This window comes from Taeniopygia guttata, chromosome 3 (assembly GCF_048771995.1).
Source record: "Taeniopygia guttata chromosome 3, bTaeGut7.mat, whole genome shotgun sequence".
NCBI lineage: Eukaryota > Metazoa > Chordata > Aves > Passeriformes > Estrildidae > Taeniopygia > Taeniopygia guttata.
Window position 1 is genome coordinate 76,925,584 of NC_133027.1, and position 24,955 is coordinate 76,950,538.

General features: G+C 35.3%; 1 protein-coding gene across 28 annotated transcripts in view; it reads right to left on the reverse strand.

Moving 5' to 3' along the window:
• QKI (QKI, KH domain containing RNA binding) overlaps nucleotides 1–24,955 on the reverse strand; it is a 478,774-nt gene that overhangs the window by 434,822 nt on the left and 18,997 nt on the right. For all 28 annotated transcript variants that reach the window (XR_012054688.1, XR_012054695.1, XR_012054691.1 and 25 more), the window contains exon 2: nucleotides 6,879–7,021. Coding sequence is in view for 13 of the 28 variants with exons in the window: in XM_030269589.4 (XP_030125449.1) it covers nucleotides 6,879–7,021 (143 nt within the window). In the remaining 15 variants the exon portion in view is untranslated. The remainder of the gene's footprint in view (nucleotides 1–6,878; nucleotides 7,022–24,955) is intronic.

A 24,955-nucleotide genomic window follows, 5' to 3' on the forward strand; every position in this document is an offset into this window, starting at 1 on the left:
TAAAAGGCAACTTTTTCTTTTTTTCTTCAAATTAATATGCACCTCCAAGGTTTGTGGGCAAACTTAATCTAGTAACAAACAATAGACCTTTTACCACTGAGGACATATAAATTGATTTTTACCTCACCATATGATTTATGAGAGATACAAAGAAAAGCTGGTTTCTGACTGGAACTCAAAACTATTTTAAATAGCAATTTTAGATGGGTCTTGATGCCATCTTATCTCAGCAAACCACAGAGCAAACATGAGTAGCTACGACTTACATTTCACTGACCTACCCATATGAAGTTACCGAACTCCTGCTGTCCTCTGACTGGAAAGCATCAAATTACTTTTGCAAGGGCAACTCCATAAAAATCTGACTACACAAACAATAATACCTAAATTACAGAGCTACTAAAAGGGAAGAAATATCTAATATATGTGTCAAAAGCTGACTGACCACTACAGCGGGAGATAGTGAAGACAGCATGGTATTATAATTGCCAGGTTAAGTTTCTGGGGAAAGTATTGCAGCTTAGTGCTATAGTTCTCCTTTTGTCAACTAATCAGAAGGGAAAAAAACATAATCCTCAATAGAGGGTTTTTCTCTCTGTATTTCCTCTTCTTCCTTCCTTAAAACATTGTTCTTCTCACATCCCATATCCCTCAGGAGTCTGTTTCCACTCTCTAAAGCAGAAGAAAGATCTGCTCCTGACTTTGAGTAACTAAGTACAACTATTAAGGATTCTGATGTCTAAACAGTAATTTGTAAATTCACCTATGTGTTTTAAACACAAGCACTTGTGTTTAAAGCAGTTAACCTTGCTCTGTTAAGTATTGTTTCAGCACTTACTCAATGTATTTCCATGTTTACTGCAGTCCCCAATCGTAGTTAAAAGTACACAGGACATTAATTCACAAAAAGTACCAACAAGTTCAGCATGTGTACCAAAGTGTACCTGACTTCACAACAGCAAGGAAAAAATATCATGCTAAAGTACCTCCTCGTCTCTGTATAAAACCCTTCTTTCCTAAACTAAACATATCAAAGAACAGACTGAAAAAAAAAAGAACAATGTAAAACAAAACAAAATCAGTATGTCACAAATATCTGCCTCAGAGCTGACTTTTCATTACTTGTATTTGTACCCAGTTCTCCTAAGCTTAAGTCTTGCAAGAGCTAAGAGATTGCCCACTGAAAGCCTTACTCTGCATAGAAAATGAGATGAGCCATCATGAAAGGCACTACAGGAACAAAATCAATCATGATGGATGTTGACTGCTAGACCTATTTCAAGAAGTTCCACTGGACACTTCTGCATCCTCAAATTCTGTGACTCCTACAGTTAAACATTTTTAATAAAATTAATTTAGTAGAGTAATTTTAGTTATTTCATCCACAGAAAAGTAACAGGTATCTTCAAACTATTTACACTAATTTTCTAGACTATCATTCTCCTTTAGCACTTGGCTTCCCCATATACACACAGTCCTCTTCATCCATGATGATGAAAGGCACCCAAATGTCTAGCAGTGGCTGTTAATGTCAGATTAGAGAATCCCTACCCTTACAAGCTGGACCTCTATACTGATTAAAAAAGGAAAAAAAATCCCACTGCTTGCTGCAGAGAGTGTCACAAAGATGCTGCCATGGCATGTGTGTCAACATGCATATAAAACTTGGAGTTTAATATTATGATGCTAACCTGAAGAAGTTACTAATACATGCATCAACAGAAAAACATGTTGTCCTAACAAATATGTTCAACTTTCCTAGCACTATCAAGTACAACTCATTTCTTCTCCCAGATTTTCAAATTTACTTTGAAATATATTAAGGGGAACATTGCCAAAGCAAATACTACTTACTAAGCTCTTACTTTATTTGTCTTACTTCCACCCTACCTTCCTTTTCTTTTTATTTACACACAAAGACCACAGGATCTGCAAACAGCAAAATTAGTAAGAATAAAATGGGAAGAACAACATTAACAGATATATGACAAGGTAATCACCTAACTTAATTGCACTAAATTCTGGAAGAGTTTAAGAGGGAAAAAATAATGGAGACATGGACCAAGTTAACTGGTACTGCTGAGCTGATGCTCAACCTGCAGACTACTACAAGGGACTAAAGGACAGGATTTTTAATTCCAATGTTTTGGAGCCTGTCTTGCACCCTTTTGCCTCCAAGTACAAACATTCTCTGGAGATTTGACCAGCTTATCTATGAATAAAATTATGACAACATCTGTCACCCTGCACCAAAAAACCCCAAAACTAAAACATCCACCCAAAAAAACAACAAACCCCAAATCTCCCAAACCACCAGTGTTTAGCATGGTTCAAAAAAATTTTTTTTAAAAACTGTCAAAAGATGATTCAGATGGCCAGTAATGGAAGGATATCTAATAAAACACTAGATAGAAGGGGTTAAAAAGATCTTCATACAGATATTAAGGCATGTCTCCATTTTAACGCCATCTAAACAAAGGGGCCCTTTCTCAATCCATATCCTTACCATGTGTAACCAGAGCACAAAGCCTCTTATTAATGCATAAGTTCAAAACCAAAATTAAATTTTGTTCCCTTTACTTCTATTAAAATGTTTTTCAGTGACCCTGCTAAGACTGAAAATTAGTAATCAAACTACTTTAGTTATTTCATATACATTTGTACTTTACTTAGTAGCTCACCATTTTCCAAATCTTCCTTCAGCCCTGCTATTATTCTGTATCCCGAGTTTATGTACAGAGACCAGTTATATTCTCTCTTTCCTTCAAATGGCAAGGGTAAACAAGACCAAGTCTTTTAGCCTCCTTCCCTGTTTACCACTAGGGAATGAAAAGCTTAAGTAAAAGAATCAGAACAATAAATAAAGAAGATGTTATCATTTTCCTAATCCATATTAGGGATGCTATTAAACTGTGATATTACAAATTGAAAAAGGATTTAAACACTTTGTCAGTAAGTTCCCCATAGTAAAATGAGTCCCTGTGTTCATCATTGTGTTGTACTAATTAAACAGTTTTAACTAAAATGGTCAGAAAGTACGCACAAGCTGTTTATCACTGCTGGCCTTTGAGCTTCAGTATACTCTAAGGACAAGCTACTTTAGATGTGATAATTACTGAGTTCTTACATTTTTACTGAAGAGACACAGAAGAGTTCCAACAGAGAATTTCACATTAATCAGAAAGAACAGGGTACTTACTAATAATAAAGCCATGATTATAACAGAAAAAAAAAAAATTATTCAGTTCAACATTTGTAGGTACTAATTCCAAGAACTGTTTAAATTGATATCAGGCAAAAAGTTTAGTCTCATCTCTCTAGGGAAATTTGAGAAAATTAATCATTTATCTGAAGCATAAAAACGCTAAAGACTTTTAACTATTCACCAGCCATAGCTTATCCTCCCCATTCTTCCGCTTCTTAAGAGCTCAACAATTTCTCTGACATCTTTTCTTATTACGTTTTAAAATTCTAATCGAAGTTATTTCTCCATGAATTGGAAACGTCTTCAAACTGTAACACCAAAGACTTACATGATACTACAAATATTACCCTGTAGAGAACTCACTTTTAACTTTTTTAAGGGCAAAATAAGGACAATTAGTGGAATTTCATTTCTTGGGTGCCATCAGCAACAGTTCTCTCTCAAGTTTCAGGAGTATATATACATGGTTCAGAACAGCTAAGTGTCTCAACCTCAGTTTTAATACTAAAAATTCTATAAAGTTTAAACACCTTTCAAGGGTGCTAGAAGAAAACAATATTAACAGACCCAATTAACAGTAACTTCCTATGAAAAAAGTGACACAAATGAGACCATCCCAACAGTTACACAATTAATCAGACTGTGACTACATAATGGAAAAATTCTCCTTATTAATACAACACACCAAAGAAAATTAATTCTTGCCTAGCAAGATTTTTGTGTCTCTTCCACTTACTAGTACAGAAGCAGAAATTCAGAATCTGCACAGTCAACATTTAAAAACTACAGGCTGTTTCAGTCAATTAAATTTTTGGCAAGTTGAACCTTGCATCAATTATGGCCTTCAAATAAATATTAGATTAAAAATACTCAATATACAGTAATAGAAAAAAAATAAATCAGAAGCCTTCAGGGGATTTTATAGATTTATTTTAGCTTTTAAGTTTACTTTTATATATTCTTTATTTTGTGTGGACAACCAAAGTAGTATCAGGCTATGAAAATTTACTGTTTCATCTTTTGTGTATGTTTATACACATACACATATAATGCATGTTTATTTAAACTTACAGTAGACCACTATCTTTATGCCTCACAGATAACTTAGCATTCTGTGCACAAAATGGCACTATAGTACTATGCAGTATTCACTACAGCCAACTAACGAATATGCTCAAAATTCTAAGTCAAAAATATATACCATAACAAAAGCTTATTAGAACATCCTAATATTTTGCTGATTTTTTTTATTTCTATTACTAAAAATATTATTAAACATCAGAAAACCAGTTTTTGGTCACTATTCTCTGGACAACTTTAGGTCTATCCAACTTTGTATCTTTGTAACATATACAAGATAGTCAGTTGGACGAAAATTATGGCAATAGAAAGAATCAACTAGATTCATCTGAGAAACACACTCTCATAGCCTATACAGCATGTCTTTCCTATATGTGTTAACAACTAAATTGCTGAATATGAGTAAGAAGTTTCATGTAGTGTTGTCAAAATTCTCACAGATAACAATTTCTCTCTTTACACACATATTTACCTACACTGCTGAAATTAATACTTACATGTAAATTTTACACTTTTTTTAAAAAATAAGTTGGAATCACTGTACTTCAGACCATTTAAATGCCGTGCTAGCCTGAATCCAAAGCAGGTTACTTAATTTCTAACTTTCAAAAATATTTTGGAAATGGCCTACATACCAAATCACAGCTTTTTATTTGTATGTAGTGGTATATTCTAGTTGATTAACCAATTATTAAGGCTGTGCAGATCCCACTCCAAGTAGCAATGAACAAATACAGGAGCACACAGAGAACACCAGGCTTGGCTCCGCAGTGAAGCTTGAACTGCCAGGACCCACCATAGTGGCAGAAGCTTTGCATTTTCTAGCACACACTTCAAATCATCTCAAAAGAGCCAACAGCCTTTTCATTCCAGGTCACGCGTAAACAAATCACAAGCTTCTCCAACTTCCGAATGCCTAAGAGTTTATTAAAATAAATTAGCGACCTCTTCAAGGCCATTCTTCTGAAAGAAAACAAAGAGCTAGCAGTAGCTAGTGAAATAATTTCTTTTTCAGAAACTACAGACAAACTCTTTCCTGCTCATTTACACTATATTTGATAATTAACTGGCAGTGAAGAGCTAAGCTACTAAACCCCTGATTTCTAGAAGAGCAGCTTAATAGTTAAGGGAAATCCAACACCTTTCTTCTTACTCATAATCCTCATACAGCAGGCATCAAGTTTGGTAAAAACTGCAACAAATAACTAAAGCAACTCCTCACAAAGAATACACTGTCAGGTTATGAAACCAAGATTTCAATAACTAAGAAATGTTCTAAAAAGCCACTAAGCAATATAATTCTAAGATATCTGGAGGTATAAAGTCCAGAGCTATTTACATGGCTCTGTAGAACAACTGCATAGGACAATCACCCTCAAAAATCTGTAACAACTGAGGAGTTTCAAAAGAATTACTGTTTTTGGTGTGGGGACATGTATGCATGCACACAGATGTACATAGACACACATATGTTCAATCTGGAAGAAAAATGCAGTACAACGGAAATGAGATGTCCTTAGTGCCAGTGCAAATTCCCTGAACACTTTTCCCAGTATGGGTGTTTTACCCCAAAGCAAAACAACTATGTGAAAAATTGAAAAGGGAGAAAAGACATTTGTGTAAGTATTCTGCTCTGAATAAGGACTTGCACTCAATTTTCTTAATGGAGCATGGCACAGTGAGGTTTGTTTAGAGGCCTGTATGTTCTAAGCAGCACTGAAATAATAAAACTCTATTTGGAGAGTTTAATCTAATTAAGTATACAAAGAAAAGCCACAGAAATACACAAGTGTTACCTCCATTTTTGCTGTTGTGTACTATCTTCCACTTTATATCACTTTAATGTGCAAACCCCTTACCTGTAAATTCTATTAGGGAAGAATAATATGGTTTCCTATTTTGTCACTGATCAATGAAAACGGTTGGGGATAGCTGGGGTAGATTTTGAAAGGCCTGTTCTTTCCCAAGTAGTTTTTAAAACCCTTCAGATCAGATTAATTCAAAACAGTTCTAGTTAAATGAAACCATCCTCCTTCAGAAGGTAAATGTACAATGGAACAGAACACCCCATGGAGTGCACAATATTGACAGACAAGCTAAGGGTTCTGCTTAAGCAGGGTGTTGCAAGGGGAGAGGACAGGACAACCAACCCTGAGATAAAGACACTTCTATAAGCAACAGAAATGGTTACACAGGTATGGGACAAACAGTAATTGAGACTAAGTACAGTCTCCAAAAGGTCTTTAACGAGCTTCAAAGCATTCTGCAGCTCGCTTAGAGGCACACCGAAGAGAAAAAAGCACCATCCCAAGAACTACATTCCTCCTAAAATTCACTTCACAAGTGTCTCAGGACGGAAAACACTGAATGAACAAGAAAATTAGAAACTTACGTCTAAGGTTTAGCAATCCATACTAATTTTGTATTTAACACAACCGTCTTCCACTCACACTCACTGCAAATCAACATACACTGATTCCCTAGTATCCAAAGCAACTCAGCATGATCCAAGGGTAGCATCACATGAAATTTACATTTAAAGACGACCACAAGGATCAAAAAAATAATTTAGTGACCAAAAAGATATACTTACATCTGGATATTCTTTTACAGGCACATATAGTTTCTCTTGTAACTGCACAATAGGTCCCACAGCATCTGGTAATTCTGCACTTCTCTTCTCCGTACTACCATTTAATGTGTCGTTATACATGTCTTTCCGTACTCTGCTAATTTCTGTGGGGGGAAAAAACATATATTAGGCATTAAATACAGTAACAGATTATAATCTAACATGACAATCTTCCCTTTTTATTAATTCCCAAATCTTAATGTCATTTTGTTCCTCTTCTCACGAACATCATAGCAACTGAAAAATCTGCTCTGGTTTTGTCTTTTTTCTTCTGTTTTGTTTTGGGGATTTCAACTGGTCGTTTTTTTTTTTAATTGCAGTACCCATCCTTAAACATCTTTCATGTCTGTAAATTTGCTGCCTACTCATGCTGTTTATGGAATTCAGCTACTGAAGTAAAAATTACATGCACCTCCTCAGAACACTTACAAGATTGCTCACATCATTTAAAAGGTGTATAAAAACAGTTCTTTTTTTTTTAATAATAAAGCATCTAGAAAGCAAAAAAAAAATTTAGAAATCTGTACGCAGCATAAAAAATAAAAAATGCATCGATACAGTACTTCTGCTAGTTATGGAATTAACTATAGCTCAGAAATAAAAAGAAGCATCTTTCAGCTATGGGAAATAGGACAACTTAATGGTACAGTTCATGAGCACATGGTATGACAACAAACTGGTAGATATTGTTCTACTGACTATCCCCAAAGAGATAACAAAAATAACAAACTCAAGTATGGTATCAGAGACCTGGGCAAGCTCTCTGTGCACTCAGAAGCCCTACTACTTCATTTCAAAGTAAAGAAAAACTCCTCAAGAGCACCAGGGAATGTCAAGGGCGAACTTGTAAGTCCTGTTTCTAGCATTTGCACCTATGTTACTCACACCTTGCAGTATTTACTTAGAAGATGCAGTTTAGTAGTTACAAAGTAGTTAAAAATGGGTAATTTAATTCAAATCTACATTAGCATCACTAAGCTGTAACAGTCTGAGAATGAACACAAAGCTTCTTTTTGTTTAACCAAAAAATACATTTAACAAGAGTCACATTTTACTTCTAAATCTGTTAAACGTGGTATTGTAATTGCTGCTGTAAGAATCAGAAGTTCTACATTTCATAACTTACGGAGTTCCAAATAGTGTAAAAATGTTCTCAATGAGTTTATTTCAGTATCACTGACGAACTAGTCAAAATTAATGTATTAACCAAGTTTCAAACCAAAAACTAACATTTCAACAGGATTGTTCCCAAAGCATTAAGACCGACATAAGCATGGGCTATAAACAAAGCAATCAGCAAATCCAGTCTTTTACTTAGAATTGCAACAACTGCTTTCAAAACCTCCAGAATGAAACAAGACACTGAAAACAGAAATCTTATGTTTTCATCTAAATACAGGAACCCACAGAAAGAAGTCACTTGAAACTCTAGCAGCAGTCAAGAGATTAATAGAATCTGTTTCATAATCAGTTTCTTCTCTGGTAAATGATTAATAGCTGAGATTTCACCACCTGAAAAGCTGTGGGGTGGGGAAGAGCATCATAAAGGAGACATCTCTGAAATGCATACTCAGGAACAAGTTGTTTCTCTGCTGGAAACTGACACAGTCATGTACTGTATCATGATTTGGTAGTTAACACCGGTTTACAATAGGGAACACAAATTTTGTCACCATATAATCACAGCAGAAGGAAAAAAATCCTCATCTCCTTCCACACAGACAATTTTGGCAATGAGCACAAATTCCTCAGAACTGCAACCAGTATTTATACTGGCTTCAGTATGTAAAGAAATTCTTCAGCACATCTCTTTGAACTAATACTACAATCTTTTGACATACGTTGTTCCCTTTTCATTCTGTTCAGATTTTCCATTAATTTACACTACACTGAAACAAGCTAGGCAGTCTGTAGAAGAACTGAAGCTTAAGCAGCAACATGGTCATTTTTATGTATAGTTGGCAGCTATTCAGTAGCTGCCAACTATAAATAAAATTTTCCTTTTAAAATGTATCTTTCATGCAGAATATAATCACTAATATTGGATATCATAGTCTTCACAGGAGAAAATGGACTTTTATTTTAATCTTTCTTTTGCAAATAATCCTCTGACACATTCATGACACTTGAAAGCCAAACATCCAGAACATGCACAGAGAGTACGAGAGCTGGCTTGAGGACTACCCTTCAATTTCAGCTTGTGAGAAACCTAAGCTACCTATCACGCCTCAAACTTTATAGAGAATGAAGACATCTACCAACTCAGTGGAGTAGAAAAATCCACTACAGGACGAGACACCTGAACTTTAGTTTTCTCGGCATGTGTAAGTTCGTATTTTCTCTCTCTACATTCAAGCCAACAGTAATGGCAACAAACATCAGGACAGGCACAGTCACCTACATCAGCCACCAGTATCACTTGCTCCTCAAGTGCTACCATTTCTTCTGCTTATTGGAATTTTACCTTCTCTCTTGTCTTAGATACTTTCTCCAAAGCCTCAGAAGCAACACATGGAACAACAGGCATTCCCAGTTTTCTTTACTGCTGATCCAGTCTCAAAACTCCACTTCTGCAGAACACATTATCTGTGAAACTCTTTCTACTTTTCTTCAATTTGACAGAATGGAAGGACTACAACTTAAATTATAAAATAATTAGATCAAGTCTGTTGTTCACCCCTTGTCTCTCACTCCTAACTACAGATGGAGTACAACCCATCTTCCTTCCTAAGGTATTAGTGCAGCTGACCACAAGCATTCTCTCAAATGCACAACTCCTGAAGCTATCTGTTTGATATGCCTCCTGAGTTTTTTGAGATTTTGCTTGAATCCTTCTACACATCTGCAAGATTACTTTTTTTTTCACCACTAACAGCAGTTTTCTCACATACCTGCCTCTTGTTTAATCACACCTCTGGTGCCTCAACAAGACTCCATACAAAGTATTGAATTTTGATGACAAAAATGGTTTTTGTCATGGCTTTCCTTTTATGGTCTCCATTACACCCAATTCAAGATTCTAGTCTCCTGAGTATCTCGAAACCTTGCCACTTGCTTTAGGCAGTTATGTGTATTGAGAGAATTATGTGGTACTGTATTTTCAGCACCTCCCTCCAGTTTACCAGGAGTTAATAAGGTTTCAGAAAGCATCACTAGTAGCATGTTAGAGGAGATAAAAGTTCTGCTCTCTCAAGCTGCAGAAAGCACCATTTTATTCTGTTCTGAAATACATCAAAATACCTAAAAATCTGAGGAGCACTGCTAAAATAGGAAGGTCAAATCCTCCAAGCACACCTTTTTAGTTTTAGCATGGAATTCACGTATTAAAAAAAAAAAAAAAAGAAGAAGTCAAGTAAACAGTCTTTTATTTAGACTTATTTCACATTTCTGACACACTACCAAGTAGGTCTTCCCTTGCCCAAGAGCTTCTTTGGTATGTTTCTCACAAAATCACAATTTTCAAGTTCATTTATAAAGCCTTAGCTCCTTCACATTTACAATTCTTTAGATTCTTCCCTCTCACAGAAAGCCAACTGATTCAAAATATAGGAAACTTTACTTTCCAAGCGAACATGTAAGTACAATTCTAGGTACTTTACCTCTGTCTTAATGCTGAAGCAGTAATTACATTGTATAACACTCTAAAGATTTAACAGAGTGTTAGTAAAGAGAGATACCTATAATCATAAATATGACTGAAAAAAAAAAATTAAGGGCATACAGCAGCTTCCCCATATCTCTAAAACCTGTGAGCTCTGTCAATGCATTAATAGGTTTCTGAAAGGATGTAAGTACCCATCTCTACTGTAGGTAAAAACAGAAACTCAAAGAACTTCAAAACCTACAATACTCACCTTTAACAATACCCTGGTCTACACATTCTAATCAGAAAGTTTAGCAGTAAATGACAAATTTGTCTTGCCCACAGCAGGGTAGTGGAGAAATAAATTTAAAAGAAAAGATAAACTGGTTTCAATATCTTTAGCTGTAGCATGACCTAGTTAGCCATGGTAGCAATGACATGCACTCTGGTCCAGAGGACATTTTTCTTCCTATGTCCATGAAACTATACAAGTAATGTAATTGTTTGTTTCCTTTATCTACAGAACATATTTTTTCAATCTAATACTTTTCTAGTAAGATATGTTTTGAAGCAGGATATACTGTTTATACTGCTTACATCTGTCTACCGATATGTACTGTTTTGATTTCTTTATTAAACTTAGAGCATTCTGCCCCCTTGAACACACAAAGAACAGTGTTCATGTGTTTGTCATCACATTAGACACCATAAAGAAGTTACTTATTTTCAGCTGTCAGTTATTCCTTCAGAGGAAGACTCTGCACATGTGTTTAAGACTGCTGGGTTGCAACATAACATAGGTCTACATAAACCATTCTGCAAGAATATTCAGAGTAGGAAATCACTGAAAAGATTCAAATCCTTCTTGTCCTACCACTTTGCAAAACACTTTCATCACCAGTGGTCACAGCTTTACTATTTCTCACCATTAAAGCTCCTACATTATAAAGTTTTATCTTTTGGAAGAGCAGCAGACTTACTGTTTTTAAATTGATGCATTTCTGACTGCAATTTAAGCCAAAACTAAGAATTTTAAGAATTAAAACAAATCTTCTGATATTCCAATTTAGCTACATCCATTTAAACAGAGTTAAACTGATGCAACTCTCAGCTTATGTTTTTTCCTAAAACCATATTAAGTCATCAACACACACAGAATTTCATTTTGGAAACTAACAGAAGAGGACCTTAACTACCATTCATTGTTTTTACAATACACAGCAAGTGGGACTGGACCAATCCAACAGTCAAAATCAGGAAGAGATACAGAATTAATCAAAACACTAATCATCTTCTAACACAAGCAGGCATGCTTCCTTAACCAAGTGAAGCATCAAGCTTTGAAAGATTCTCAGGCACCAGCTAGTTTCCATATGAAAAAACAATAAAGTTAGGAGAAAATGTTTAAAGTTAAAAGTTTAAGAGTTATGGTAAGAATAATGGTTATGTTCATGTAACTAAAAATCTACATGGTACTTGGATCTCACTGATGCCATAAAACATTAGTTTCAGTTTTCTACTTTGTCAGAGAAATCAAGTTATGCCCAAAGTATCAATGACATCAAAATTTTTATATGCAGCGTAATTTTAAGCATTTTGACAGGAAAAATAATTACTGTATCTTTTTCTTACAGACTATGACACTAAACTGAAGCGCAAGTAACACCTTCATATTTCCACAATAGCTTTTTGCAAAAAGTGAAGAATTCTAATGACTATTTATCAGAGACCACTTTGAGTCCACTCAAATGCACATGATTAGCACTGAGGAACTAACTGAATCAAGTATCTTCTCATTCTTTACTACTATGCAGTGTAGGTTTTTTTTAATGCAACAAAATATGTGCAATTAGTTAGTATTTTTACTAAGTGTTTTCATTGCACACAACTGCTGCCAGGTCACCACTTTAGGCATTTTTTAGGCATTTTAGAGTTACTTTTAAGCACCATTTTTTTTCCCTTTTTTTTTTTTTGGTATCAGGTAAGTCCCTAAACTAGAAAAAAAAGGTTACAGATACCACCACTTCACAGGATCCAAATCCACTGAATACAGATCTACAACTTACACATGCAGGACACCAATTCTGTGTGCCATTAAAGCATTATCCAACTGCAACTAAATACAACTTACTTTTATATAATACACAGTGTGTCAAACAGCATCCAATAACATTGCAAAAATATGGAAAATATAACTAATAATGTAGAAAAAAAAGCAGAGAAAGTAGGAAACTGTTATATTCTGCTCTTACTCAAAATCTCTGAAGACCAGTGAATTATATTCTCTCTTGAAAGTGTTCTAAAGACTAAGGTAGTACATGCACTCAAACTACAACATGAGTAGCGTGCTGAGCTCATCACCTGCACAAAAAGAATCTTGTTGACACAGCACGTATCAAACTTAAAATTTGGTACACAGCAGATACCAAATTTTACAATTTTTATTGAAAAAGAATTAGAAGAAAAACCTAAGTGACATCACACCATTAATCCACTAGACCAACAGACAGTCTCTCAGAAGAAATGCAAAAGTACGAAGCACTCAACATTAACACTAAGAATATGGCAAACAAGTCATTCAAGTGTATCACAAAAAAAAACCCAACAAAACAAAACAAAACCCTGTTTGCATTTCAAATTTCAATGAAATTTAAATCTTTTAATGCTTTGGAAAAATTATAGGTACTTCTTTTTTGCTCCTCAATATAGCAGTACACTTTCAATGATTAAACTGTCAGTCCAATGATAAGTGGGCAGCACTTCGAGCAATTTGTCAGCGCTCTTGTGTCAAAATTCAATCATTTCTTTTTGCAAGAAGAGCCTGCAAAACTCCTTCTTTTGTGGGCAGTTGTAAGGTTTGTATGAAAGTGACTTCAAAACGAAATAGAGCATACTCATCTGTTCTCTTTGTATAAATGTCAACAGAAAGCTTTAAAGTGCTTTATTATTGGTGGAACATCGCAACTCATGTGTTTTTTAATCTAACAGCTTTAGTATGCTTACTTGGCAAAGAAATAGCTGGTTTTATTCATCACAATTTTAACAGTCTTCACTGTTAACACCAGTGGTGTTTGCTACTACTGCTGATGCAGCAGAAATAGCAATGCTAGCAAAAAAACCAAGCCATTTTTAATACTACGCCACATGAACTTGTACCCCGCATGCATCAACAGTACACAGTCTAAAATGCTGGCAAGCATTTACACTCCCCATCCCTAATATTAAAGCAGTGAAATGCCTGAGCATCAGGCAAACAAGATTCATAGCATTTGTCCTTCAGAAAACAACACAGAGTTAAAAAAAAATAGACTTAGGATCAAACAAAACTGATAAAATAGTCTACTTCTGACAAATTTTCATATATCAGTAATTTGGGTCTAAAGCATGACACTGAACTCAGACATAATAAACTGGTAAATTTAAAACAGTCAAGCATTTGTTTCCACTTACTAAAACTTGCATTTATGTTATTTAACATTATGGTATGTCAGAAAGGCCAGAGCAGGTCTGAAAAAGTCCATCAATCCTGCACTACAGTTGCCAGTGGCAATCTGCATTTGCTTAAAAAAATAATATAAAGAAGATTAAATATAGTCTCCTCATTTTCTTGGTATGCTCCAAAAGCTGTATATTTGAGATGAAGTTCTTGTATTTGTCTCATCATATCTCAGCACTATGCTCCAAAAATCTAAATATCTTTAACATAAAAATCAGTTTATAAGTTCCCAAGAGGATACTTTAAAGAACTTTCCAGCAGTCTACTTGGCATATTCAACTAACATGATACAGCAACTGTCACACACTATCCATCCACACCCAAATGAGCAGCACTGGAAAACTGAAAGTTTCTTGAGGTGAGTAATTAGCTGATAGAGAGAAAACTGTAAAACCAGTAAAGTCCCTCAGCACAGCACGACTATTGAAGTAGATCTAGGAGCTCATATTTGCATCAGGCTTAACTACCACCCTCTCAAAAATCTACTCTAGCTTCCTGTAGCAAGCTAAAGCTTTTACCCCAAATACTTACAGAATAATAGAATCAATTAGGTTGGAAAAGCCCTCTGAGATCCAGTCTAATCTGTGACCAAACACACCAACATACCAACTAGACCACAGCATTAAATGCCATGTCCAGTCTTACCTTAAACTATGTCCTCTAGTCCTGTCTCTGGCTGCCTGAAGAAAAGGCCAAGCCCCACATGGTTACATCCTCCTTTCAGGGAGCTGTAGAGAGCAACAAGGTCTCCCTGAGTCTCCTTTCCTCCAGGCTAAATATCCCCAGCTCCTCAGCTGATCCTCCACTGGAGGACTTCTGCCCCAGACCCTTCACCAGCTCTGCTGCCCTCTGGACTCTCTCCAGCTCCTCAAGTTCTTCCCTTCGTTACAAGTAGCACAGCTAAATGTACATGAAGCTTCTAGAGCTATTCAAAGTTCTTGTGTCAAAGTTCTTGTGTGTTTTTCTTTCCATACCCAGCAGCATCAACCAAATATTTGTCAGGTAACCACAGTTATAAACAACTTGAATATCTTAAATGTGGGAGAATCTGCAGTAATACTACTCCATATGAACTACTAATCACCAGAAGGATTAAAGAAAGAAGCCATCTATGAGATATAAACAACAGTGTTAACTTGGCACACTTTAAAAACATCAGTTGACAGTATCAGCTCAGACAGAACTTCCACAGTTTTAGTTCCTCAGGGTGGTATTTTATTACAAAAAACACATTACCTCTGTTTACGCTTTTTTTTTTTTAAATCGATCTTTGTGAGCAATGTAGACTGACTGGTCTGCAGTGGACCTTCTCAAGCCACACACAGTCCCATGCTCCTGTCACACCAGAATCAACTGCTGTCCACTTTCCACAGGTATCTTCTGCATATGAAATATTGTATTTATGTTCAACAACTATGAAGTCATGTAACAGGAAGCTCTCCAGTAAAGCCAGAACATTCCCAAAATGTATCCTGAGCACTTCAGAACAGAACAGTCTAATTAATATCAAAATCACCGGATATCAGCACTGAAATCCCACACAATGCTATTCTGCCAGTAAATGGAAGAAGTGCATAAAAGGCCAAGACACTATTTTACAACCTTTAAAACAAACAAAACTACTTTAAACAAATTTCTGGCATCGACCCCTTCTAAATAATTCGTTTTGAAGTTTACCATAAAATTAAAACTACAACTGAGTTACCTAAACTTTAGAATTGCTTATTCTTGGAACTGAAAAGTAAAAACTACTAAAAAAAACTCCACTTGAAAACTAAACAGCAGCACCATTCTCTTTCCTGTATTCAAGGGTGCACCTTAAAACTCACCAATTTCAAAGAACAACCTAGAGAGCATGCAGCTGTTTTCTCAGTCTTTGGAAACCATCTCACAATGATCCTCCACAGTCAGCAATTAAAAGAAAGCATTCAATTGGTTAATGTACTCTTTGTCTTTTGTATGAAAAGAGAGAGGGATTTTTTTTTTTTAACTTCCATGACCGTCCAAAAATAACTACCTATTCACTAACACAGTGATGTTACGTGAGCCTTCTCTCTTTCACTAATTGTTTTAAGACCAAAGTAAATTTCATACATTTTAATACACAAAGGCAATCTGAAGAAACACAAAACTTGGTCACTTATATAAAGCAGTTCAGGAAATGTTGGGAAGTGGAGATGCATATCCTCCTGTGTTCCGCCCATTTTTAACAATTTTGTATGTATTTCTGCATTACAAAACTCAGTCTTCTACAGTTTATGCACAGAGTGATCACTGGATATATTGAAAACCACTAGATGCCTCATACACTTCATGAGATAAAGGGGAGAAAAAATTGGTCATTATTATTAGCTGATTAGCTGTAACATATTAACATTATGCCTTCTTTATTACAAGAATATATAAAAACTATATTGATACTGAGATGCTGATGAAAACACTTTATAATTATAAAAACTTGTATTTGGGCACTATAGATTTTGTATCTTTGACATCTAAACAAACTAATTGTCGGTTATCAACTCAATAATTTACTTAGTACTGTAAGAAACACCAAAATGCAAGAAAGCAAACATACCTAGAGTTAATTGGCTTAGTTAATAAATTGAACATTTCCAATTCTAACCTGCTAGCATATCAAAGCAAAGCTATTCCAGTACCTGTAAGAAATGTAATTCGCTATGTATTTCTGAAGAACAATTTCATAAGAGGCCAACCCGACAGCTTTCATCACTTCAGCTGGAACCTAATCCATCTGAATAGGACTGACTAGTGCCTCTCATTCCTAATTTACTTTTTCTTAGCTGATCATGCACAAGAGTAACACAATCCCACTTTTATACACACTGCTCCCCATCACACAGCATTGCTGTAAATGCTGCCCTACCTAGCACTGCCAGCATTTTATTCACAAGACTAAGAAAGTAACCATTTTTGGCTGACAAGTACCAGCACTGACCTTAGTCATCCACAACATTAAATACATTAACTATTGCACTGCTCTGATATAAATTACATTGCAAAGATGCATTGTGCAACTACAAATTAACTTTTAAGTATTGGAAGACTTCCTAGAGTTATTCAGTACATAAACAAAATCCCTACTTAATCCTTATCTCTACTTAACCATATACAAAACCAAGACTGTAACTTAAGGAATTTGACAACACAGCTGACCAAACTACAACCATAAATTAAGCATTACCCACATGTGTTAAAAGATTATACACATCCAACACACCTGAAAACTCATGAGTTGGATATAGAATAACCAAACATGTACTCCTGCAGGACAACACTTCAAAATCTAATTCTACAGTAAATGTTCCATCCAGACATATTAATCCAATTTTTATTAGTTATGCCACGTTTCAAGCACACTAAAAAAATTTTTAAAAACAACATGAAAGTCTGTAAGACATATGACAAGTTTACCACAGACAGAGAGCACTAGACGAACACAATAATTATGAATGCTCAAGAAACAGACCAATGCTAAGCTGGATTTCCCATGAAGTACTCTGCATAAAATTTAACTAAATAAATTTGGTTAAAAACGGCAGGGAAACTGGAACCAGATGATCCTTAAGGTCCCTCCAACCAAAACCATTCTCTAACTCTGTGAATAGGTACTCCTAGAAAAGCTCTTCAAGGTATAAGCTAAAACAAAGTGACAACAGCTGTACCAAAAATAGAACTGATTAAAAGAAGGTTGTCAAAACATGATTTTAAAAAATCTATTAACAACAATACATATGCTAACAGGAACCTTACTGAAAATTGTAATATATTACATAAACACAAGCAGTGACAAAAATTTATACATGAGAAATATAACTACTAAAAAATTTTAGTACTGTCATTAAATACTTCAACCAAGGTCTTGAAAGGAATTTAAAATTTGTTGTATTTATGCTGGGTAAATATACAGAAAAAAACTACTTAAATATTGTCACTGAGTTCCTCTATTACAACTGTTAAACAACTTCAGTATCACATTGAAGTGGTTAGGATAACCAGTAAGCTTTGAAAGGCTGATTTTTCATCAATGTAGAGGAAAAAAAAAATCCAAAAAACACCAGTGTGCTTGAATTCACTGCAAATACATACACCTTAATAATCTTCTAAAAGACAAATATACCTATGTAAACATGGTTCTCCAGGGAAGTGAAACCTGGCAACCATCATACTAAATCTCACATGACTGAGACCTAAATTGAAGGTTAAAAAAGTAGGTTGTTGCCAATTGTAATTTTTAATAAAGCTGAATACTTTTTTCAGACTTGAACATAAGTTAAAATGAAGTGACATATTAGTATACTAATCTAATTGTTATCCATCCTTTTGTACCACACATTAGTTCAGCCACCTGACTCAACACATTACCAACCAGCAGGAAATCAGCAAGGCAACTAAACATGCAGAGCCAGCAAAACCTTACGGAATCAACTACAGCTACCATCATCACCCTCTGACAAAGTCAGAAATAAGAACATTGTTACTTACACTTCTTTTACTGCAGTGAAAGCTATTAACTGTTATTTGTCCTGTTTTAGTTTTTATTCCACATAGTGAATGGAATGTTCAACTTAATTCCAATTGAGTATGTTAAAACCTACTTGGATCATCTTACAAAGTTTCATTTCTGTCAAGAAATAACAAAACCCTTCCAAAAAATCTCCATTAAGAGTAATTTTGTACTATAACAAAATCCCATTGACTCTCTGAGGTCAAAGTAGAGTCACATTCTTTTTGCTCCTTTACATGACAAACTGCTTTTTAAAACTATGGTGCTACCTGCTCTATTAGGTGGACTCACATTTCAACTAACACAGTAAACTAGTTCACCCCCTTCAATCATAACAGAGCTTTCACTCACAATAAAGAAAATATAGCTGGCCTGCCTATTATGTAAACAGACAGTAGTATTTGGTGAGTGGTACTACTCTAGAAGTAATCAGAATACAAAAGACTAGGTTGAGCCTTCTAATCATCCCTCTTTTTCATTTTACACGGAGTATTTGATTTGCATGTAACATCAGTTCCCCATTAGGCAGATTTGCCTTGACAGGTGAGGCAGCCAGCCTCAGAGTATTTGGGTCAGTAATTCTGAACTACCTTGGAGATATCCTTGTAAAGGTACATGGGTAACTCAGGCTGTTTGACAGGAGATTCCAAGTGGCATGGTTATGTATGCTTCCACAATAGCAATCCAGCAAAAACTAATAAAACAAAACCACAGCCTTTCCTCAAAAAACAACAATTGCACACTCTTCAGGAATGTGAAGAGGTGGTTATTCCTTGATAAACTACTAATAATACTTTTAGAGTTGCACAAGTTAACAATCCTGGGAATTATGACAATATTATCATATACTCTTGGTTCCAAAATAGCAAAAAAATGCCATTATTAACTGAAATAATTTTCAGACTTCTAATCCTTAATCACTATTACCGATCAATAACAATTATTCCTATTACTGCATAATTAGGCCCTTCCACATCAATAAAATATCACCCTCAACAATAAACCCCATTCTTCTTTCCATGTAAATAAATATGCACTGTCTTGGTCTATATCTTATTGTCTAAGTTACCATTTGCTTGTTCAACGCCAAGAGGCATTTTCTAAAAAGTCTGAATCATACTCTGCTGGGAAGTAGACCTTTATGAACAATCTTGTGAAACGCTATAAAGCAATGAAAGATGTGATCTTTTCCCTATGATATTCAAGACCTTACCAAACAAAAAAAAACCTAGTAATGCTTCAGAGAACTGCTGCCTGAGACTCCCCCAATATCAGAAACATCACTCTTCCAAAACAAGCATGCCTGAAAGTTATCATCTGCGTGCATCTAATGGATCACTTTTACTGCCACAAAACAACTCTGCTCCTCTCTGGTAACTTGCTAAATTCAAGCATTCAGCTAGGCTGGCATTTTTCCATCCAAAGATCTCTGCCACATGAAGTAAGGTATTAACTGACAGCAGAAGAAGATACTGTCCCACTGCATAGGAGAAATGAGACAATTTGCCTCTGGGTTTCACAGATATTTCCTGACAGCAAAGACATGGCAAGACTCCAAAACTTTGGTTTTACTCCAGGCTCTGGAAAGCAGCTTCCTTTAGCAGACACATACATTTTGTTTTCCTCATCCCAAACCTTCTCCTACTCCCAAACTGTCTTTTCTCCACCCACAAGTCCCATTTTCCACCTATGGAGGATACAATTCTTCATTTCTTTAGTTAGTCCTAGTTTTCCACCCAACCTCACTCTCACTGTATTCTTCCAAAGAGTCCACAAACCACGAAGGATGGCTACACCTCCAGACTACTGTGCTCCAACACAGTATCCTCCTGTCTAAAACACAATTCCTTCATAAAAGCTGAGATTTCAGAAAAAAAGCCATAGTTTTGCTTATAACACAGGAAACTCGGCCCATTTTCCCAAGTCCATTCTCCAAATCACAAACTCACAACAGCAATTATATGGCTTTCTCAGGTTGGAGTAAAGCATCCCTGTCCTGTAAGACAGCTCAGTAAGGGAAACTGCATGGAGGTACAGAACACAGTCAGCAGGATAATGTTTTTGTGCTCAAATCCAGACATGACCTATGTCATTTAAATCTAGACAGACTTCCAGACAAAATTATAAAAGTACTTATCTTAGCAACCTCTCACAGAAAAAAAAAAAAAAAAAAACCAACAAACCTGTGCATTTAGTTTTAAAATACTAGGACTTTTTTTGCCCATGTTCATTCTTAAAAAGTTTTTCACTGCTTTAATTGAAGCCTAAACCATACACTTGGCATGGAAAGCTTCAGGTAATTCTGCAAAGTTAAAACAGCAGAAGAGGCCATTTAGTGAAATGTATAATGCAAACTTAATCTTAAATTGTATCAGAGCTATTTAAAATATAAATGATAGTACAGCACATTCCAGAGATCATATCTGCAGCTTTACATTACATAATTCATCCACTTCTTCAGAAACACACCCATACTCTGAATGACTGAAAAAGGATCTCAATTTATGCACTAGAAATACAAGGATTACTGGTACCATATTAATAGTGTATTTCTTTTCAGTGTCATAGTGTTTGGTACCAGATACTACAGTGAAACATAACATCACCTCTGCCAGCCTGTCTATAAAGTTACTATTTTAATTTTGTTTCATGGTTTTTCTTAGACATCTTAAGGAGAACCACCTCCCAGTAAAACTCAAAAAACACCAAACATCCCAAAGAAACATCCTCCCTTGCTCTTCCCCCTCTCTCTCCACCCCTGCTACCTACCCCCATGTCCCCACTTATGCTAAGATGCATTTTAACTTTATACACAGGGTATAAAAATGGAACTGAGATGAGGCCTCAACTACACACCAGCTTACATCTACTGCTTCCAACATTAATTGCCAGAACTATATTCCACCTAAACAGATGTGCCATCACTCATTAAATCCCAGTCATGCACAACTAGTAATGGTATATAGCTGAGGCTACGTTACCAGAAGGGAAATAAAATTTTAACACACACTGTATTGAGCAGGAGTAGAAAAGTTTCATTTTTTTCCTCCAATTAACATTCCAGACTTGTTTTTATAAGCTCTGAGTAAAAAGGCAGCTAAAACCTGAAACAGCCTTTAAGGATTCCATTTTCTTTTACTTTCTGTCTCTTTCTCTCTAACTCTTCTCTTCACCTGTTCTCACATACTGGCTGCAGGGGGGAGACTTTTTTTTTTTAAATCGTCTTTGAAGGAAAATGAAAAAAGCAAATGGTAAATAGGCAATCCCCTCCTGCCACTAAACCTGCAGAACATCTGGTAAGGAGTGTGACTTATTTCAATTAATTGCATAGTGGGGAAAAAAAACAAAAAACAAAACAAAAAAAAAAAAAACCACAAAAAAACCAAAAAAAAAAACAAAAAAAAACCCACCACCACAACAACAAAAAAACCACAAACCAAAAGAAAATTAAACTCAAACACACACACACCCCAAGGGGAAAAAAAAAAACCAAAACAAAACAAATAAAAACCACCACAGAAAAACATAGAAGAGCTTTTTGGGGTCCTCTCACACTTTCAGAACTCATTTCAATGTGATTTTCCTACAGAGCATGGAACCATACTATCACACCATAAAGTGTTCGTGGAAGTACCAAAAAGCACTCTGGGTAAATTCTATGAAGCTACACACAGTGTAGTGAGGAATTAGAAATACAACCAGTAACACCAGTTGTAATTACTATTCAAAACAGCCTGAATGCATGGTGGATACACTTCAGCTTGACAGGGAAAGTTTACATGAGTAATATTCTATTAGTTTCCCTCATTACCGTGGCCAATAGCAAATGAAAACATCTTAGATGTTTATTTTCTCAGGTTTGAGAAGAAGCAGCAGCCTTGGTATCAACTCTCATGATTCCTTTAAAAACTTTGAAAAAAACAGTTTAACATTGAACTACAAATTGCAGCTGTTCACTTCAAAAGGAGACTCAATACTGGGAGCTTTGCACTCCGTTTACGTGTCTCCCATGATCCCCCAACTCCTCCTGAAGCAGCAAATTAAAAAAATAAATATATAAATAAACCTACTGCAACATTTTTGGGAATAATCTGTCACCTGCAACACCCCTCCTGTATTTTAATTTCAGTACTCTTCTGTCAGTACTGAAATTAAAGCGAAACATGAAGATATTGCTGACTGTGTGATGAAGCATCTCGTCACATCCTCACAACTTCCTATATTGGGAGGAGATCCTAAATTAAAGCTTTTAGTTGATATCAGTATAGAAGAACATTCTGCAATGAAATTAAGAGACCAGTGTATTTCTGCAGCCTGCTTCTCTTATTTACTACAACTTCACCAAATTATTTCAAGATTGTGAACCAGACAGTCCACTGGAGAAACCTACTAAAATTTACGTTGTTTCTGCCAAAAGTCAGTGAACTGACTTTTGATCTCTCAGAGAAGTACCAGTAGTTAGTAAAACCAGGAAGTAAATTCAGCTTCCTATCTCCTTCTATTCCTTTTCCATTCTTGAAAAAAAAATAATTAAAAGACAACCCTAATTTTACAGAATCACACCCTGACCTTAATAAACAAACTGCTCAAAGCAAATAACCTTTTATTATTAAATAATCTGCTTCTAACACTATTCAATGTCTGGTTAAGAACATGAAAGATAAAAAGTTGCATGGGAGCAAGATGTTTTTTGGGTTTTTTTGTTTTTAAAAACATCACAATGAATTACCAAAACAACAAGAAGAAAACTGGACTTCAAGATATTAATGAAGTTTTCTCAAAAGACATTACCAATCAGTTTAACTGATTCCCAAGTGCAACCAAATGCACTTGGGAATAACTAGATACTCTACCTAAAAGTCTAAATTAATGATAAATATTAAGGTATGTTATCTACTAGAGACAAACTGAAAACAGCTTTACAAATTCAGTCAACAAAGCAAAACAGAAACTAAATCATGAACAGTAAGGCTGCAGCAAACAAATACTTATGAAAACTATGAAATGTTAATACAGACTGAGAATCTACAGGACAACTGGAATAAAAAATGTATCAGATTAAATCCAATGCTACATAGAGGCAAATTGAGTGGGGAAAAAAATGTGGTCTCATACATAATACAAAGATTCAATAGTAACAATTCAAAATAAAGTGCACATCATTCTGAGAGGGATAACAAAGACATTTAAAAACCAATTAATATTAGGACCCCTAAAGAAACAGAACTGAAAATAAGAAACAGAGTATGTTTAAAATAAAACAGTGGTTATCATTACTAAGCAAGCAGTACAGAACATACAAGTTTCAATAAATAAGAAAGCCAGAACACAGAGTGTCTTCATTGCAGTTTATGTTAATATCAAGATTTTTTGTACTGTGCACTGTAGAGAATATCTTGCTTCACCTCGAGAAAAACCTTTCTGAAAGCTTAAAGTATAGGTATCACTAAGAGGAAGTAGAAAAATGAGGTGGAAGTAGGTAGCATAATGTATCTGGCTACAAGCACAGACCTAAGAAAAACAGTTCAGTGAAGAGATAAAGAAGACAAGAGCAGATGAATGGCATACAGAAAGTCACTCAAGCCAATTTCCCTTCTTAGAACTCAAGGCAAAAACCATAGTGGATCAAATGAAGGCTGCTAAAGGAAACCCATTTTGATATACTACAGACAATACTGCCTAATACTGAACACAACTACAGAGAGCAAACACCAATGTAATCACTGTTTCGGAAATAGGCCAGTCAGTGCATAAGTGCACCACACACACGCAGAAATAGTGAAAAAAGTTTAGAATGGGCATTTCCTCTGTGTTGATACAGCATAAAAAAAACCAAAACCAAAAAACAGTAGAAAAAAATTAACTAGAAAAATCAATCTACACCAGTTTGAAGATAACAGAGCATTAACCATATATGGCAATGAAAGTAAAATGGTACTACTGGTAATTTTGTTACATCTTACCATTAGTTGTAACACACGTTACAACTTGTCTTTAGGAGGATATTGAAATATTTCGGTTTTTAGGTTTTATGTTTGCTTGGTTTTAAATCTGAAACTTAACAAAGGTGAATGGCAACACAGAAGCCTAAGTCCACACAGACATTTAACCAACAAGAAGAAAGAACAGTGGAAAAAAAAGATTAATGATAACCAAATGAAGATGCAAAGAACAGTAACAGCAAGCTGAATGAAATTATCCCTGTTCCTTTTATAGAAGGAAAAAAAAATTCATAGTTAAGAAGGCAACACACCACTCATCCCAGAAAAGAACTGCATACCTTGAGCAAGTTGTAGAAAAAAAGATTAAAAAATGACAATGTAAGGAAGTTCACTACTCTGGAAGAGGGAGGCTACATATCCCAAATATGCACAGAAGTCCAGAAGAAATTAGGTATTAATCCGAAAGTCATGTTTGCTATACCAATTCTC